This window comes from Ciona intestinalis, chromosome 10 (genome assembly GCF_000224145.3).
Source record: "Ciona intestinalis chromosome 10, KH, whole genome shotgun sequence".
Taxonomy (NCBI): Eukaryota; Metazoa; Chordata; class Ascidiacea; order Phlebobranchia; family Cionidae; genus Ciona; species Ciona intestinalis.
Genome location: NC_020175.2, coordinates 1917994 through 1935468, shown reverse-complemented (window position 1 = coordinate 1935468; position 17475 = coordinate 1917994). Strand labels below are relative to the sequence as shown.

Sequence of the window (17475 nt, the reverse complement as noted above, 5' to 3'; positions counted from 1 at the left end):
ACATTTAATTAAGGTGTTATCTAGAAATAAAATATACCATGTTTAAAACCTAATGTTGCTACTTTCTACCATTTTCTGAATGTGTGTTATTTTTTTAACAAAACACTTAATGGTAATTACTTGAACCCAGTTCAAATGAGGAATCATAAAAAGGAAAACTACCCCTAACTCGTAAGCTAAAGCTGGTTTGTAACGTGTCACATTTTTCTTTTTCTTTCTATACCTCTTTCTAAGCATGTGTGGATGAATAAGTTGAAATTTTTTTTTACCCAATTATAATACACTTCTAGATAAACGAAGGAACAAATATAATGATGTTTGGTAATGTGGTGGCTGGATCAGAAAGAGCTGGTTATAGAATAGATGGTGAAGAATGTTCCACAGCAAGGTGAGATACGTTTAATGCAACAATATTTGTCACAATTTAATTTTGAGGAATTGTAATGCTGATTTGATATTTACTACAAACTAGGGAACATTATCGATGTAATTATTTTTAGCACATACATTTTTTAATTAAACATTTTGTTATTATTTAGTTAAAATGCATTTTGTTATTATTTAGTTAAAACGGTTCTTAAGGCATGAACTATGGTTCACACTGATTAATATTAGTTTGACTTGTTGAAAGTGTGAACAGAATTTTTGGTATAGAGATGTCAACGAGCAAACTACTACTGAACACTGCAGCTTTAATAAATCCAATCTGGTATCTACAATGATTAACAAAGAAATAAAAGATGAACTTAAGTCACTTATTATCAGCACTTTAAACATATAAATTACCAATATTTCGTTGGAAAACTTTGCAGTTCAGTAGTATTATTTATTAGATTATTATAAATTTTCAAAATAATCATATGGTTAAAGTAAGACTAATTTTTTTTTAATTTCAACCCAGCGTTCATGGTGGCCTTGATTCAAATGAAGCACGTGCGGTTATGCAAGGAATATGGATGAATAAGGATGGTCAGTCTTATTTGTAATATGAACTTGCTAAAACATTTATAGTAATACTTTTATAATAGTGGAAAGGATCTATTTATTCATACAAGGCTTTCATTATTTTACACACTTAAAATTGATATGTCTGCTAGTTTTTCAGTGTAAACATAAAATAAAACAAACTGACCATCGTAAATAAAGACCAGGCTTTGTTGGTTTTGTAATTATCGAATCACATGTTATCTGGTGATCTGCATATTATAGTATGGTGACATGGCACAGTACTTGGTGTGTCTGCCTTTAGCACACAGAAATATGGGTTCCTGACTCAACCTTATTACCATTGTAAGCGTATGTGTCCTTGGGAAAGACACTTATTTACAGTTCCCCCAACTAAGTAGTTCTTTATTGGTAGTTTCAATTGTCAGCTATACATTAAAAAACAAGTTACATATTTGGTCACTAAGCAGAAACGAAGTGTGTAAAACAGAAAAACTGTGTTATAACAAATTAACAATGATTATTGCCCGACAATGTGTGAATAAATAAGTTTATTTATATCAACATAACATCCATTACTGCTGTTTGCGTTAGCAAAGCTTTTTAGGTATTAGTTAGGTCCAACTTCTAAATATATTTAGTTATTTACTTTTTATTCAAATATTTAATTCTATGAAATAATAGTGTAGATTCAATTTAACTTCATATTTCAGGATTCTTCACTTGTTCGCGAATAACTAACTTTAATGTGCACAAAGCATTTGAGGCTGGTATCTATTACCAAGGTAGAGGGAGTGTTGAGGTGGTTAATGCATTGATCACGGATTCAACAGTAGGATTGAGCACTTTATTTATTGGGTATGTTAAATTATCCTGTTTTTTGTCTGTTTATACTTGTGGCAAACCTTGTATACTGATAATTCAACACTATATATTCACCAAAATTCATACATTTACATAAAGAAGTGTTATGTTATGTTTATAAAATCTATATACTGGTCCAGCACCTACAACTGGTAATAACTTATAACTTTTAAAGATAAAATTGTGCAATAATGTTACTACTTATGTTGTTTATTGTTTAATATTTCATACAGACCAGCATCTAAGTCTCACGGATTTGCTGCAAAATATGCCATTGTTAAGAAATCCACATTTGTTGCTGTTTCAAAACCAGGTTGGTAAATCACGTGGTATATTGCAATTGCCATTAAGTGCCTTGCTTAGGGACACAAACACTCACAGTGGTGGCAACATCATTCCTCAAACCTGGAAACTCTTAGCTAGAGAAAAGTTTTCTAACCAGTTTGCCACAGCAATGGACCATAGTGAATACACTAATAAGTTATCCAATTTTGTGGTTATACAAAAAAGATAATGTAAAAAACACCTAATTTTGAAGACGCTTAAAAGCATGCATGAGTTGATTGAAGCCACCACATATGATGCACATTATGACATCTGTGTAACTTTGATTGATATTACAAAACCAAGAAGTTAATGATTTTAAGAAGTGTTAAACGAGCAAGATTATACAGAGAATGGTTTTGGTTTAACATTTATTACAATCTATTTGTTAACGTTCATTTAGTTCAATCTGTTTTATATTTTTTATCAGGTGATTGTACATTGATACCATTTACCACTGACTATATAGCAAATGTTGGATTTGCACGAGCGCCTGCAATGACAAGTAGGACAGGAGTTAAAGATGGTAGAGCTGGTGTTTTGTGGCCAATATTTATGTCTGGCCCAAATGCAACTCCACAAAAACCTCACTATGGTTCAATCAGTTATTCCGCACTTGGTGGAAGAATGGAAATCTCAGGTTTGTTGATAATTTATCAAGTTTGTTATTTCTAAATTAAGTTAATTTTTTATTTATTCAAACTTCATCCCACCAACATGGTTTTTGGTGTAAATATATATTCACGCTTTATCTGGTTGATCTGCATCTTATAACAGCCGTCTGATATTTCATATTTTCTGCTTATTTAGTCAAGTTTTTAAAAATATTTTTCTAACCAGGCAAAATAATAGAAAAAGTATTATATTATAAATAAATTATGACATTTTACATGCGACATTACAAATATCATTACAAGTATTACGACATTACAAATATAATTTTTAAACAGAAACTACGTTTGTTAATTTTGATGACAAGCAATGTACGCGTGATCGACACACAGCGTTCATGACCAACCCAGCTGGTGAAGATTACATGCACCCGATATATGCCGAGAAATTACATTTTGTTAATTCATCGCCAGACAGCCGAATTTTCATACATCGTCCCTCACTGGGGTATGCATCATTTTTGTCATTTTTTAATTTAATCTATTTCAATGCAGAATTATTACACATTCCTAGATAGTGATTACTCCTATAATGATACGTATTAAAAAAAAAGTTGTTATAATTTGTGAAACTATTAGCCATTGGAAATTGTTCTCGGTATTACAAACCAATGTAGATTTATTTAATAATTTTCAACCCAATGTGAGCTTACTGTGTTATATTAGCATTAACAGTCACATTTTTAAATCAATATCTTTCATACAAAATTTTATTTTATGTCATTTTAATAACTGTAGTTTTGTCGATAGCTTTTGTATAATTGTATAGGATTTTTGTTATCACTATACATAAGTAAACAATACATTACATTTTTTAGTAGATTTACAAAACATGGTCACATTATACATTATTCTCTTGTATTTTTAGGAAAATAAATCCATCCGATTGTGTTGATATGGAATGTGATGGAATGAAAGTCGTTTTCTTGTTAGATAAAGATGGTTCAATGTTGGGTTCACCAGGTTCTGTTATACCAGAGGTAGGCTAACTGTTTATGGGTCTTTTGTGTTTGTTTTGTTAGTTACAAGTTTTTTTGTAAAATATATACCCTAGACTAATGTATATTTTGAACACTCACTAACTGTAGCGACCACGCTTATTTTCTTTCATATAAATGTAAATAGGTTTTTAACTGTAAGTGTGTTTTAGCATTGTTGTTTTGTCGCTATATCCTGATTTTTCGTTTAAAATATTTCTAAATCTTCACTACAGTAATCTAAGAAACAAAAAACTGTTATTGTGTTTTTACTGTTATTGTATTATCAGTTGCCATGTATGCAATTCTGTTTATCAAGTTTCACACAAGCTGTCCATAGTACATTGATATTCTCTGGTTATATTACCTGCATTGCACACAAGTGATAATGTTAAGCATGTATGTGACTCTATGTCTCTATCATTTCCCTTTAGTTAAAAAGGTTGTTTTGGTCAATTCCACACTTAAAATTCATCTTTAAACAACCTTAAGCATATGGCTGCAATTACTTAACCTTACCGTATAGCATTGCATAACTTAAAAGTAAGCAACATTAAAACTGGACTATCTGTTACAACTTTATTACATTTCTTTAGATTGATGTGTTTATATTATTATTTTAATGTGATTATAATACAGGCTGAGTTTGAATGGGATGGAGACAAACGCAGAGGATTGGGTGATTATAGGATTCCAAAAACAATGCTTACCAGATTAAATGGAAGCCGAATACCTGTGAATGAAATTGCTCCTAACAAAGGAATATTAAGGTAAACTAGGCATTTTGTTGACACAGGTTCGACCAGGTGTATTGATATTTTACTTTTATTGCAGAATCCGTATGTATATATTTAATTTTTACAGTTTTTGGGTGTTTATTTTCTACAAAATGATTAGGTTATATTAAGATATTTATGATAAACATTTTGAAAAATATTCAGAAATGAGACTTTAGTATATGCTATCCCCTAAAGAGGTTTCTGTAAAAATATCATAATTTTCAATTTAACAGAAAAAACACAACCACCACAAATTGTGTTAAACGAACATCATGGAGAGCTCACGAATGTCATGGTTATCGTCATGAATTACTTATTATTGAAAGTTTAGATGTTGATTCAGAAACCCGCAGACTTTCACCCGTTGCATTGCTCACTGAAGGATACATTGATCTTCTTAATGGTAACCCAACTAATAAGCTCATTTTATTTTGCTTCTTTGGTTTTAGTATGTGATATGTAAAAAAAACAAAATTGGTTATATGTGTATTTTAACAAATGTTGTTTTGTCGCTATATCCCGTCTTTTCATTTAACTAAAAGTGAGTTGTGTTTTCGCACACTTTGGTTTTCTATTGCAAGTTTAACTTAATAATTATTAAACATAAATGGCTCAATTGTCTGCTAGGTGTAGCGACAATGCTTATTTCCTTCCAACTGAATGTAAATATGTTTTTAACAACTTTTGTTTTGTCGCTATACCCTATCTTTTCATTTCAAATATTTCTAAATCTTCGCTACCGTAATCGAAGAGACAAATAAAGTAATTATTGTATTATTATTTGTCTCCAGGGACTAAACATGAGTCAATAAAGGATATCTCCTTAATAACTGGGTAAAAGAAGTGACTACTATACCCAACAAACTTAAATGTATGCTGTATTTGATTTTAATCTAATTTTTTTCCAGGACCACAAGACCATGGTTGGTGTGATGGTTATACTTGTCAGGAACGTTTGTCAACATTCCATGCAACTGTTGCACTGAATAAAGAATATCTGATACATTTCAGTGGTAATGTGACTTGTGTTTCCAACAATATGTTGATTTTTAGAAAAGGGACTCAAATTTTATAAACAAAAATAGTTTAAATTAGTTGCTGTCCATACCAAAATAAATCATATCAAATATACTTTGTTGGAAAACTTAAAATTATTTCTAAAATTCTAACATTTTACTTTTAACATAGGAACTTCACCCCAAAAGATGCGACTTCGATTGCCTAACGTGAACAGCACAGACTCTGTTGTGGTTGGTTTGTTTTACACCTCACCACGACGATTAGATGTTTATGTTAATGAAGTCTACATCGAACCATTGAATGCCCAAACCAACTCAAACGGTAAATTATAAAAATATTACAATCTCAAACTGTATGTTCAAGTATACAAGATATATGAATAACATTTTGGATAAATAGGAATAAACTTGGGTAGTTGATATATAGTTGAAACAGACACTCTCACATCAATATATTCTTTTAAGTGTTGTTTAAAGGACAAACATACATTGTATTGAAACTTCTACATTTTGTTTTACTAATGTTAAATCCAACTTGTTTTCAGGAGAACGTATTTTGCTTAAACCGACCACACCTACTCAGTACAAACCAACCAATTCGAAAAATACTGGCGCAAACTACTTTGATCGGGACTCACAAACATTGTTTGTCACGGTTAAGGGAGATACCCCAGTTGACATCTACACGGCACCAGTGGTTGAAATTACATTTGGCATCCCTCCAGTTACCCCAGATGAGTTTTTTGACAGTGCAGGTCTCATTAAGAGACTCGCTTTATTCTTAAATGTAAGTTCTTTATTGATGACGATTCAATCTTTACTGTTACAATTTTTTATTTACTAAACAAATGTTGTTCTTTTTTGCTAGTTTTAGCATTAAAAAATAGATATGTTAAACTTTAAAATATTGCTTGCTTTCCAATATATATGCATTGTAAACATTTGAATGGGAATATTAAAATCTAACATAATTTAATATTTAGCTAAAAAATGTTAATTGGTAAATAAAGTTAAATTAAAATAACGTGATGTTTTTTTTTTGTTCAACAATAAACTCAATTTTATGATACTTTTGTGTAGGTTGACGAAAGTAAAATACGAATCGTGGACATTGTTCGAGTTGGTTCAACTTCTTCAAGTAGAAAGAAACGTTCGACACAATCCTCTTCTGTAAGAAATTTAATCTAAAAGTCTAATGTTGGTTAATAACCTGTTTGCATATAAACATAAAACAGTTGCTGTGGCAAATTTTTTTGTTTTTTATTTGATGTTATATTAAGGTCATTTTTTACCTTAAGGTATCTGTTGAAGTTGGTGATCCACCACCAACCACACAAACCACCCCCCCACCAGCTACCATTGCACCAGCACCTCAGGTATTTCATCATTATCAGTTAAATACCTATGGGTGTCTAAGTGTATAGAAACCAGCAAAGACAAATATTGTGCAATGCTTCATGCAATGCTTGTTTAAAAATCAAAAAGCCAAAGTTTATATGTTTTCTATGAATGTACCATTATTTTTTATTATTTTAAATGAATATTTCACATTTCAAACAATAGTTTTAAAACTATTTTTAAATAAACATTTTTCAGCCTGGTAGTACAACTACCACCCAAGCATCAGTGACTACAACACCGTCCCCTACAGATCTTGCAATTAAGGTATTCAATGACTATATGGTACAAAAATAAAGCTGAATATATTTATAAACTAAAAGGCGACTTAAAAAGCTATAGATTTTTTTCAAAAAAAATTTGAAACTTCATATTAAATACTCTTAAGGTTTAAACCATAGTTGTCTCCCTTGTTAGTTTTTTTATTTAGCAAATGCAAATTAAATAAATAATCTTTCAATGACTCATTTAGTATGAAAAAAGTACTACTCCTTGCCTGATGGCAAATAAAAAGTCGAAAATATACTATGTTTTTCATACCAGATGACCGTTAACAGTTTATTTAAATTATGCTTGGTACTGGTAGCAGAAGTAACAAACTAATTACTTTGTGACTGAAGTTTTTTGAAATTTATTAATTACTTACTCTTGTTATTTTAGCTGTTACAATCATACACAGTGATGATTGTAAACGCGCTACAAACTGGTACATTAGCCAGCCAACTTAACACAACTATACTTAGCATGAGCGTTATTGATGCGTTACCACCACCTGAGGATTCATCATGGAAGGTATAAACTATTGACAACTTTATTATCTTAAAATATACACAATACTTTTCTACTGTAACTTATTATTTAATTTAAGAATATATCTCATGGTGCAGCAGAATTATAAGCTTATAACACTGCCATAAACGACAGTTGTAAAAACACGCTATGGATAAAAAGTGTGAGAAAGAGCTCAATTAAAAAGCTTAGCAGGATTAAAATTGGAACTTGGTATCTTCTGATTGCAGAGCAAGTACTTTAATCTATGTACTGCAGACCTGGGATCTAGACCGCATTTGGCCCATTACCCCAACACCCTGAAAGCCCAATTAAGTCCTTTGTGCGAGGGTTGCCGGAAAATAACACCAAGTAACATCTTGTATAATTTTTGCAGAATATTGCAAACCAAACAGAGAGTGGTATCACCCCACACTCATACACACAACCAGATAAGATACAAGTTTCACAAGAAGCGAATGCAGTATACACACATACCGTATTCCCCATACAACCAATGGTAATTTCTTAATCTAGCGCTACAATGTTTTATCATGTGTTTTATAACCTATTACTATTATTATCATATTACTTACTCATTCTTGTGTGGTGTTGCACCTCAAAGTTACAGGTCATACATCATGTGACATTGAAAAGTGCCGTGTGACATTGAAAAGTGCCGGGTCGTAGGTTATGGGTTCAAGGCTCATCGCTGGCTCCATTGTGTATGTACGTGTCCTTGGGCAAGACACTTAATGGCACAAATCAACAATGATAACAGCATTTGGCATTATTATACCCAATATAACAAAGTTCCGTGGCAAGGTTACACCTCTAATGTAGATTATAGAATATAATTTAGGAATTTTAAATGTTTATTTAATTTATATTCTGTATTTGTAGATTGAAGTAGTTGATTCTGCTGGCAACAAACTGAAGGAACTCGGTCATTCATCTGATCCATGGATGATAACTGTGTCGGTTCAAAATAAACCAACTGATGTTTTGTTGAGTGGTGTAAAGACTGTTCCATTTGTTTCTGGTGTTGCTACGTTTTCAGGTAGAGTAAGCAACAAATATTTTTTGGTGACAAATCATAATTTTACCAATTTCTTACAATTGTATTGAAAACTGTTCTGTTGAATGTTGTAAAAACTGTTCCATTTACTTCTGATGTTGCTACATTTTTAGGTAGAAATAAAACAAACAAATGTTTATTTTTTTTAATTTTACACAATTATATTAAAAATGGTTCATGACAGGTTTGTCGTTAAATAAACCTGGAACATACAAGTTGGTCTACCAAGTGACGCATCCAACTACAGCATCATCATTCTCAACAACAGGCCGGGAATTTTCTGTGAGTTTCTTTAATTGAGTTTAAATGTGGCAACCCAAATGTTAAGCAATTACCAGCAAAGCTTTTGATGGCCCATTCTCCAAACCTGCTTTTCTATAATCTTTTATAAATATAAAGTAGCATACAGTGAAAAATTTTCAACCAAATCAAATGGTGATATAATGGTGTGTCATGACCCGATAGTTAAAAACCACTGCTATTAAGTTTTTTGTCTGTTTTTTTTTGTTTTTTTTTTTTTTTTTTATAAAATTGTTATTAGCATGTTTGCTTAGAAATTGGAAATTTTATTTACAGATCATTGAAAAACCAGCTCCAGTCAACCCCCCTCCAAATAATAACACAAAACTGATTGGAATAATAGTTGGAAGTGTGGTTGGTGTTCTTGTACTTGTGATTATCGCTATAGTTGCATGGAAACGTCCATGTTGTGGTAAGTGCTAAGGAAAAAACTTGTTTTAAAAAAAGTTTGGCATGTTTATATATTATAGTGTATCCAGTACAAAAGTTATATGTTTTGTTAAATATGTAAATGCTGTTGTCAACGCATGGTATATATATAAATGGTTAGATAGCCTGCATGACCCTACTTTGCTTGTGTAGGTAAACGCAAGAGTGCAAAAATATCTTGTGAGCAAACTGATGACGACCGAAAGGTGTCCAAATACTCTGGCAATGAAAACGTGGATATGAATGAATATGTCACAGGTAATTTAAACAAACATTCCACACTGCGCATGTATTTCACTAGTATGTAACTCATGCATGTTAATCACATAGTAGAACCACAACCTATGACAACATTTGGTCAATCCACTTCTAGAAACAATGACAATGATGTAGAATCAACAACAGGTAAAATATGAACAACCAAAGTTTTAAAAACAATTGATTTATCCAATCCTTTAGAAAATACACTGAAGCAGCTTGGCATGAAAACACATTAAGTCAAATGTTCATCTTAAATGTAGACTAGATTTTATAGTTTTCTCACCTGGGTTATCTGCTTGTTATCCATGTTTCACACAAAACTGTTCTTGGCTGATTGTAGCATTAATGCTTTATCTATTTAGTTTATATTAGCCCATTGTTCTGTTTATCCATCTAATTGTTTATGTGTACCCAACTAGACCAGAAAATCAAGAAAACACTGTAATACTGCACTTTTTTGTTATAAATTGTCTTGTTTGTATACACTTTACAACCACCTTCACTTTGTACAAATCTTATAAAGTGTTTAAACCAACGTGTTTAAATCCAGCTTTGTACAAATGTATATAGAGAGAAAATAATTACTACAATTCTAGAATCAACATTTTGAGGCATGCTGTTTTGGCATTTTGAGGCATGTTGTTAAATCTAAATGTACTGGTTATTTACCTTACTTTCGTATAACTGGCCAATGTAAACACTTTATTTTTCTAATATACGTATTAATACCTCAAATATGAAGGTAAAGTTTTCTGTTTAAATAAAGGAGTTCCTCCTGTGATGAAAAAACACGACCCTGACATGATGGATCTGCCTCATACTGCAGATGATTACGAGAAAGGCACGCAAACTGATCGGAGATCCCACACTCCTGACAGCTTACCCCCGCCTTATGAATTAAAAGAATAATTATGTTGACATCACTTGTGTACACCACACATCATTAACATGTGTGTGTGTGCATTGTATGTTAAGGAATGGCCACTGTAATACTTGATCCAGCTTAATGTAAATATGTGTCTTTGCACAATTCTTATTATTTTATAATACACAGCATACCACATTTGTTCTTATGATCAGAGAAATGGTAGATTTGTTCCAGATAGTTATCAGTTTGAGGGCTCATTAATATTGAAGACGGCTTATAGGTACAGTTAAACCAAGAAAAAATATATTTATACAGGCCCTCAAGTGAAGCCAAAACAGAAAATTTGTAAGTATCTCAAAATAATAATAAGATTTTTTTAACTTTTTTTCAAAACAATTCTCTGCCCATATGCCTTGAATCTTAACTAATCTGAAACACCTGTCACTTAAACATGATACTGAACTACTTTGACTTAAAAACCAGGACAAAGAAAGTAATCACTAATCATGTTGTCATAAAAAATATGAAATACGCAGAGTAAGTACAGCACAAGATTAAAACATCATATTGGTTTTCGCCAAATCCACATTTTATCGACTCGACGACAATGAAAATTCCCTGTAAAATATTTGAAATTTTAACCAAATACAGAAGTGTTTAAACTAAGTTATGAGGATTTCGAAGATGTTATATCAATATGTATGCTAAGATATATATACTAAGAAGTACAAGTTCTTAATCTAAAACTGAATATAGTAAAATGATCTCACACACACAAAAAGTTGTGTGAACTGTAAAAATAGTGTTTTTAACAAAAACACCTAGAAGTAGTGTTTCAAAATGAAACATAAGTGTGTAACTGTAAACTAAACTCAAACACCAAACAAAACTACTTACTGTACTGGTAAGTGTGGTAGACAGTGACCAAAAACATTAACGGGTAAACAGTTGTCCACCGCAAGTGCATCAACTGAAAGATTACATGTTTAAGGTACACACAAATTGATCGGTGATATTATATAATTAATTAAGAGTGTTAACACTACCCTAAACAATTTGGAGGAATTTTGTAAATTACAGTATAATTATATTTAACTTTTTTAGCAAATTACTTAAATATTTCCTACATAAAAAAATGGATTTATATTTTAACTACAAGATGAAATAAGAAACATCGGTCATAATTCACTAGATTGTTATGTATGCAATCTGTGAATAAAGAAAAAGCTAAAACACAAATACTGACTTTCAAATAACGAAGGAGAAAAAGTTTCCACTGAACCATCTTTAATAAGATCTTGTTTCAAGATTTTTTGCCGAAGTTTTTCATTGTATCGATATTCACGTATTCGTTGTATATCCCATCTGTGATTATAAACAATACATTGGGTTCTTTCATATTATTACTTTCCATGCCATGGGTGACTCATCTAAAATATTAGGCATAACTTATAAGAAGCTTTGGATACCCAATTTCTGAAACTATATTCTACACAACTTTTTGTAAGCACATAACCATTTACTTTTGGGCCCTTTTTAAGGGGTTGAAAAGTAATTTATGCAGTAGATGTCTTTGTCTTTTCACAGGGTTCCATATTATTAGATTGTTTAGTTATAAACTAAGATATTGTACTGTTTCTGTTAATTACCTTTTACGCCGCTTTTCTGCAATTTCAAACTTACTATGACGTTTTAAATAAGATTCGTCATCAATTGCCTGGAAAAATAAAAAAATGAACAATGAACTAAAGAATTAGGACTAGTTATTACAAATTTTCCATTTTGACTAATTGTTGTATTATTGCTTTCTAGCAACACAGGTGTTCCAGTAAGTATGAAACGATGCATTACATATTTCTTCCTAAACAAATTTACAACTGTTTTTTTAAAAATTCAGGTTTTTCAGTTAGGTTAGCAATAATAGAAGAAAACTTTTTTGGGGATTAGTTTACTACCCAGGTAAAACAATTGATTTAATGAATTTATTAAAATCGTCAACATTACATCTAAGCTGATGATATCATATTCTGTTACTTCGGTATAAAAAAAAACGCAGTATATTTGGTAAGTTTCTTTGCAGTAGTCTTGCTGGGTGGTAGACGATTTTTCGACTTTTATCAGTTGTTTACCTCAATTGGTGATTCAGTACTTGTGTTTTCCAATGGTATTACTTTAACACGCCATGTTGGAACTGTAGTAAAACAATAAAATTGATACAAATTTTCAAGTTAAATTTGCTATACATGAATATACAACATCAGTTGTTGTTTAATGACCGTTAGGTTTCCATTCCAAGGGAGTTATGCCAGTATTTTAAAACATAGTAGGGTGGGGGAAGTTGGGATAAAGTTACCACATAATATCCAACTATCCTGATCGTGTTTTAAACATTTAACAATGGTTTATGGGAGTCATGCTGAAACGGTTTTATAATTCTTTAAGTGTTCTTTGTTTAATACCAAATAGGACGAGAAAATAAAAAGGTGTCCCATTTTTTCCTACCCTACCATATACTACAATTCAAACATTTTTTTTCATTCCTAAGCTAATCAGTATCATAAAAAATAGAAAATATGGTTCACTCACACTATAAACAGTTGATTTAATTCACTTACTGTTTAACACAGTTCCATCATCTCTAAAGTTTTCTTGTTCCACTATCCGTGTGCAGGTACTCTGTTCTGTGCTTAACCGTTTATAGTAGTATTGCTTTGTTAGCAACACTGGCTGGGAGTTCAAGGTGTGACTGCTTTCTTCTGCTACAAATATATACAACATGTATTTGATGCAATCACACAATTTAAAGTTATTGAAAATATGGTTTTTACAAAGCAGTAATTACAAAAATGAATGATAACTTACCTATGTTATCTTGTCCACAAATCCCAACAACTTTAAGCATGTGGTCGTTACTTGAGCTTTTATTTGTAAAAGAAGTTCCAAACCCAGCATTAGCGGCGACAGAAAGAAGGTACTTGATTTCATTTGCCATAGCTACACAGTGCGGGCATTTTTCACATATTTGAATCGCAACTTTTGAATCGTCCAATTTTTCGCCTGATTTTGGTGAAGTGTGTGTAAATAACTGGCTCTGGAAACGCTCAATAAACGAGAGAGGGACAGGAAAGCAACTGAGATCAGATGTTGGAGACGTTTTTATTGGGGAGATGGAAGTGCTGGGTAAGTTAGGACAGCTATGGGAGGCTGGGACAGATAAAGATTTAAACGAATTATTAGGATTCTCATTTTTAGGAAAGATTTTCGTGGGAGTGGAACTGATATTGGTTGGAGTGGTATTGGCAGTAGTTGCTGTTGTGGGTGAAGTTGTTGAAACAATGTTGTGTGCATCTGGTTGTGTTGCTGTTGATGTTGAAATATGATCTTCAGGTTTCGAGTCAGGTTTCGAATGAGATTCTGATCTAAGAACAAGAAAAATATTGTTGAAATTAATTGAAAGATATGCATTCAGACTTATTATGTTATGTTTAAGGACAAACCTTCTACGTTTGACTCCATTGTTTTGCTGATGGGGAGTGGAACAACTTTCACTTTCTTTCCGAGTTCTTTTCGACAGAGAAATTCTTCTTTCCATTCTTTCTATTCGACACTTGAACTGAAGAAGAAAAGTATTATCCACTCGTATACATTATCAATGCATGCCTTGGAAATTCAAGAAGGATTAGGAATAAGGTCTTTGTCAAGTAAACAGCCCAGGAGACTCAATAAAGCGATAACATTGTTCACAAGCATTCAGTTAAATTTCAAGTCATATTACAAACATTGGCAGGGAACAATGCATTTAATGTCAATCACAGTATAAGATGAATACTCGAAATATAGGATGAATACTTAAATTATAGAATAAGATTGTAAAACAAACCTACCGATTGGTTATTTGCCTTTAAATGCATTATTTCTTTATCTCGAAGTTTTAATAAATCTTGTTGACGACTAATTAAAGACACCTAAAAAAAAGGCAACAATAATAAAAATAAACTTCTTTTATCATCAACTTTTCTTTTCTGCAAAATACTCAACAAAAATGACTATATGTATGTGATATTTGTAATAGGCATATATATCAAACAAATGTCAAATATCAAATATATTATATATACATATGATATTCGACATTGCAAATATGAATAAATTTGTAATAGGCCTATCAAACAAATAATATATATATAATATATATTCATAACATATTTATATGTTGTTCTTTCCTTTGCTGAATGAAACATGTTTATCAAAACGACTGGTGCTAAAAAGCCGTTGAAAAAGTTCATGGTAAAAATGTGACAAGTTATAACTTGTGAAGTCGTATACCTGTAACATCATCAGTTGTTTTAAACGCTCTATTTCGGCCACAGAAGCAATACTTGGTTCAATCTTCGATGTTTGCAACAGAGTTGTAGCTTCGTTACTCAAAGCATAGTCCGAATGATTTGTATCCGATACATCTGAAGCATTTACTTTGACTTGTCCACGATCCGAATGAAAATCACGGGACCATAGTTTAGCATCAGAAATTTCTGGTTTTGGTAAACGATCGTTTTCATCAACCACTAATTCGTTTTGTAATTTTTTATCGTTGTTAGTCCGATAAACAGAATCAAACATGTCGTTGTCATATTCTTGCGAACATGAAGATTCTGAAAGTCTGCTTCTTCTCGCATTCAACAATTTGGAACTTTTCTCGGGATTCGATTTTTCATTTACAGAAATGGCTGTCACAGGACAACCAGAAACACCAGCTCTTATTCGTGGCATTGGTTTAGCAGCCATTATCTCATCTTTACTTTTATTAGAAACTGGCAGCTAGTAAATTAAATTCTCGAATACCTACAACATAGAACAAACACAGTCTAATGGTATAACTAGGTGTAGCGACCACGCTTATTTTTTTTGAACTAAATGTAAATTTGTTCTGATGTGTAAGCACGATTTAACGACTGTTGTTTTGTCCCTACATCCTGTCTTTTCGTTTAAAATATTTAGAAATCTTTACTACCGTAATCAAGAAACAACTTGTGTCAGTTTGTTTTTTAAATAGTAAAGAATTAATAATTTTATTCCTGGTAAACAAGATACAGGTTAAAAAAATTGCAGAAGGTTTCACATTAAGTGTTTTTGAATTCTGTTTTCGTTAATGTTGTCCAGCGCCGCTCCACTGTTGTTTAGCAATAACATGCCTACCTCTAAAAAGCGGCGCAACCGAAATTAATTGAAGCCGTCATATCTTTGTCCAGCCAACGCACATTTCCAACGCGTTAAAAACGTTTGTTTTGTTGGTTTCGCACACTAATAGTAATATCTATACTACTTTATTAAGTAAATTACAACTGATATGTGTTACTGATTGAAGGTTAGTAGTAGCTGGTAGGAAATAATGTAGGGTCTGGGGAGGCAACCAGCATGTCACGATGTTGAAAAAAAGGAACCAGCTGCCGGCTACCACACTATACGTTGACCGAGCGGCATTTTAGGGGTACTAGAAAAGAATCTTCCGGTACATAGCAGAATAGGCTAGTGAAAAGTGTTAGTGGTAAGGTGTTGATGGTTAGGGGGTTAGTGGTTATAGGGGTTAGTAGTTAGTGGTTATAGGGGTTAGTGGTTAGAGGTTAGCAAAAAAGGTAGGGGGAAGACTCTTCTCTAGCACCATTTAAGGATATAGAAGTTCCCTGCAAGACTTATACATGCCTCCTTTTCTTTGACACAATATCAGGTGAATCGTAATTCAACTGCCCTAGATCTGTTATATAGATGCCACTGATACCCGTTGTATATTTATTTTAAAATAAACGTTCACTCTTGTTGAAAATTGAGTTTTAAAGTGCATTAAAACATGTTCAGTCACCATAAATCGACTGTATTGCGTTAAGTTAACAAATTTATTACGTCGTAGTCGTATCAGTCGTACGTATTCTGGTGGCTTATGACGTAAGAATCGAGCAGTTGTAATTGTGATAATCTGATTATTATTACATCATACTTGATACTCTGACGTCACGATTCCCCGCGGCGGGGTTTGGGGAGTCTATGGCTATGATACGTCCCTATGTTGACTTTATGCGTTATAACTTTTAAGCTCAAATCATATAAGATTCGTCTCAGACGTAAACTATAGTTTCTAGAGCTATGTGCGATCCTTTTGAAAGAAAAACTTTACCATTGACAAATTATCGATCCTGCCAGAATTATTCCATTGCGGACAATACAAACACATATATATATTATACACACACTACACACACATTCTGCTTAATTCATAGATTCTGAGATTGGATGAAGCTATGACGTCATAGGAACAAGGTTGTAGCAAAATTGCGCTGTCGCAGTCGAATTAACATAACAAGAGAGCATGGTTGTAATAAATGCAGTAAAAGTGAAGGCATGATACAATGATGATAGATTCATGGAACAGCAGTTTATATTAGAACAGCTAACGCTAATGTTCGGACACTGTTGCTTCCTGATGGAATCAAAGATATCTGAACACACACAACGAATTAGTAATATCATACTTTATGGATTAATAACAATTCGAACTAACAAACGAACGAATGTAACTTACTTCATCCTCGCGTGACCGGAAAACGACAGTCGTTATAACACGGGCGTGCACCTCGTGCCAGCTGACGAGTAACTATGTATATTCCTTTGTAGGTGATTGTTTTTTTGTTTTGAATTTTTCATTGTTTTATGTATGGCTTATATGTCCGGCGCCGTGGCGTAGTGGTTAGCGCGCCTGCCTGTAACCATTAGGTAATGGGTTCAAGGCTCGTCGCTGCTAC

The 17475-nt window shown here is 32.4% G+C and overlaps 2 protein-coding genes across 8 annotated transcripts in view; one reads left to right on the top strand and one right to left on the bottom strand.

The window, feature by feature from the left end:
* LOC104266151 (fibrocystin-L-like) overlaps positions 1 to 10886 on the top strand; it is a 52242-nt gene extending 41356 nt beyond the window's left edge. Inside the window, exons 79-97 of one of the 6 annotated variants that reach the window (XM_026836408.1) lie at positions 2564 to 2773; positions 3084 to 3252; positions 3673 to 3784; positions 4421 to 4551; positions 4794 to 4963; positions 5469 to 5573; positions 5749 to 5901; positions 6125 to 6366; positions 6660 to 6749; positions 6878 to 6955; positions 7176 to 7244; positions 7638 to 7769; positions 8143 to 8265; positions 8649 to 8805; positions 9008 to 9105; positions 9400 to 9535; positions 9706 to 9810; positions 9886 to 9957; positions 10580 to 10886. In XM_026836408.1, coding sequence (XP_026692209.1) covers positions 2564 to 2773; positions 3084 to 3252; positions 3673 to 3784; positions 4421 to 4551; positions 4794 to 4963; positions 5469 to 5573; positions 5749 to 5901; positions 6125 to 6366; positions 6660 to 6749; positions 6878 to 6955; positions 7176 to 7244; positions 7638 to 7769; positions 8143 to 8265; positions 8649 to 8805; positions 9008 to 9105; positions 9400 to 9535; positions 9706 to 9810; positions 9886 to 9957; positions 10580 to 10722 — 2495 coding nt within the window. In that variant the 3' untranslated portion in view covers positions 10723 to 10886. Of the gene's footprint in view, positions 1 to 2563; positions 2774 to 3083; positions 3253 to 3672; positions 3785 to 4420; positions 4552 to 4793; positions 4964 to 5468; positions 5574 to 5748; positions 5902 to 6124; positions 6367 to 6659; positions 6750 to 6877; positions 6956 to 7175; positions 7245 to 7637; positions 7770 to 8142; positions 8266 to 8648; positions 8806 to 9007; positions 9106 to 9399; positions 9536 to 9705; positions 9811 to 9882; positions 9958 to 10011; positions 10392 to 10579 lie in introns of those variants that run through there. The other 5 variants (XM_026836407.1, XM_026836411.1, XM_026836410.1 and 2 more) reach the window with 5 other exon arrangements.
* Positions 10887 to 11170: 284 nt separating this feature from the next.
* LOC100178376 (male-specific lethal 1 homolog) lies at positions 11171 to 15558 on the bottom strand. 2 transcript variants are annotated; one of them, XM_009861653.3, is made up of 10 exons: positions 15008 to 15558; positions 14566 to 14646; positions 14179 to 14294; positions 13544 to 14100; positions 13297 to 13437; positions 12811 to 12872; positions 12331 to 12398; positions 11928 to 12046; positions 11579 to 11651; positions 11171 to 11299 (listed from the first exon to the last, which is right to left on the bottom strand). In XM_009861653.3, exons 1-10 carry the CDS (start codon positions 15464 to 15466, stop codon positions 11272 to 11274), a joined length of 1704 nt encoding a protein of 567 aa, XP_009859955.1. In that variant the 5' UTR covers positions 15467 to 15558; the 3' UTR covers positions 11171 to 11271. The 2 variants fall into 2 exon arrangements, with proteins under 2 accessions (XP_009859955.1, XP_002128348.1); XM_002128312.3 differs by having other exon boundaries at positions 13297 to 13440; positions 15008 to 15556.
* Positions 15559 to 17475: the final 1917 nt, after the last annotated feature.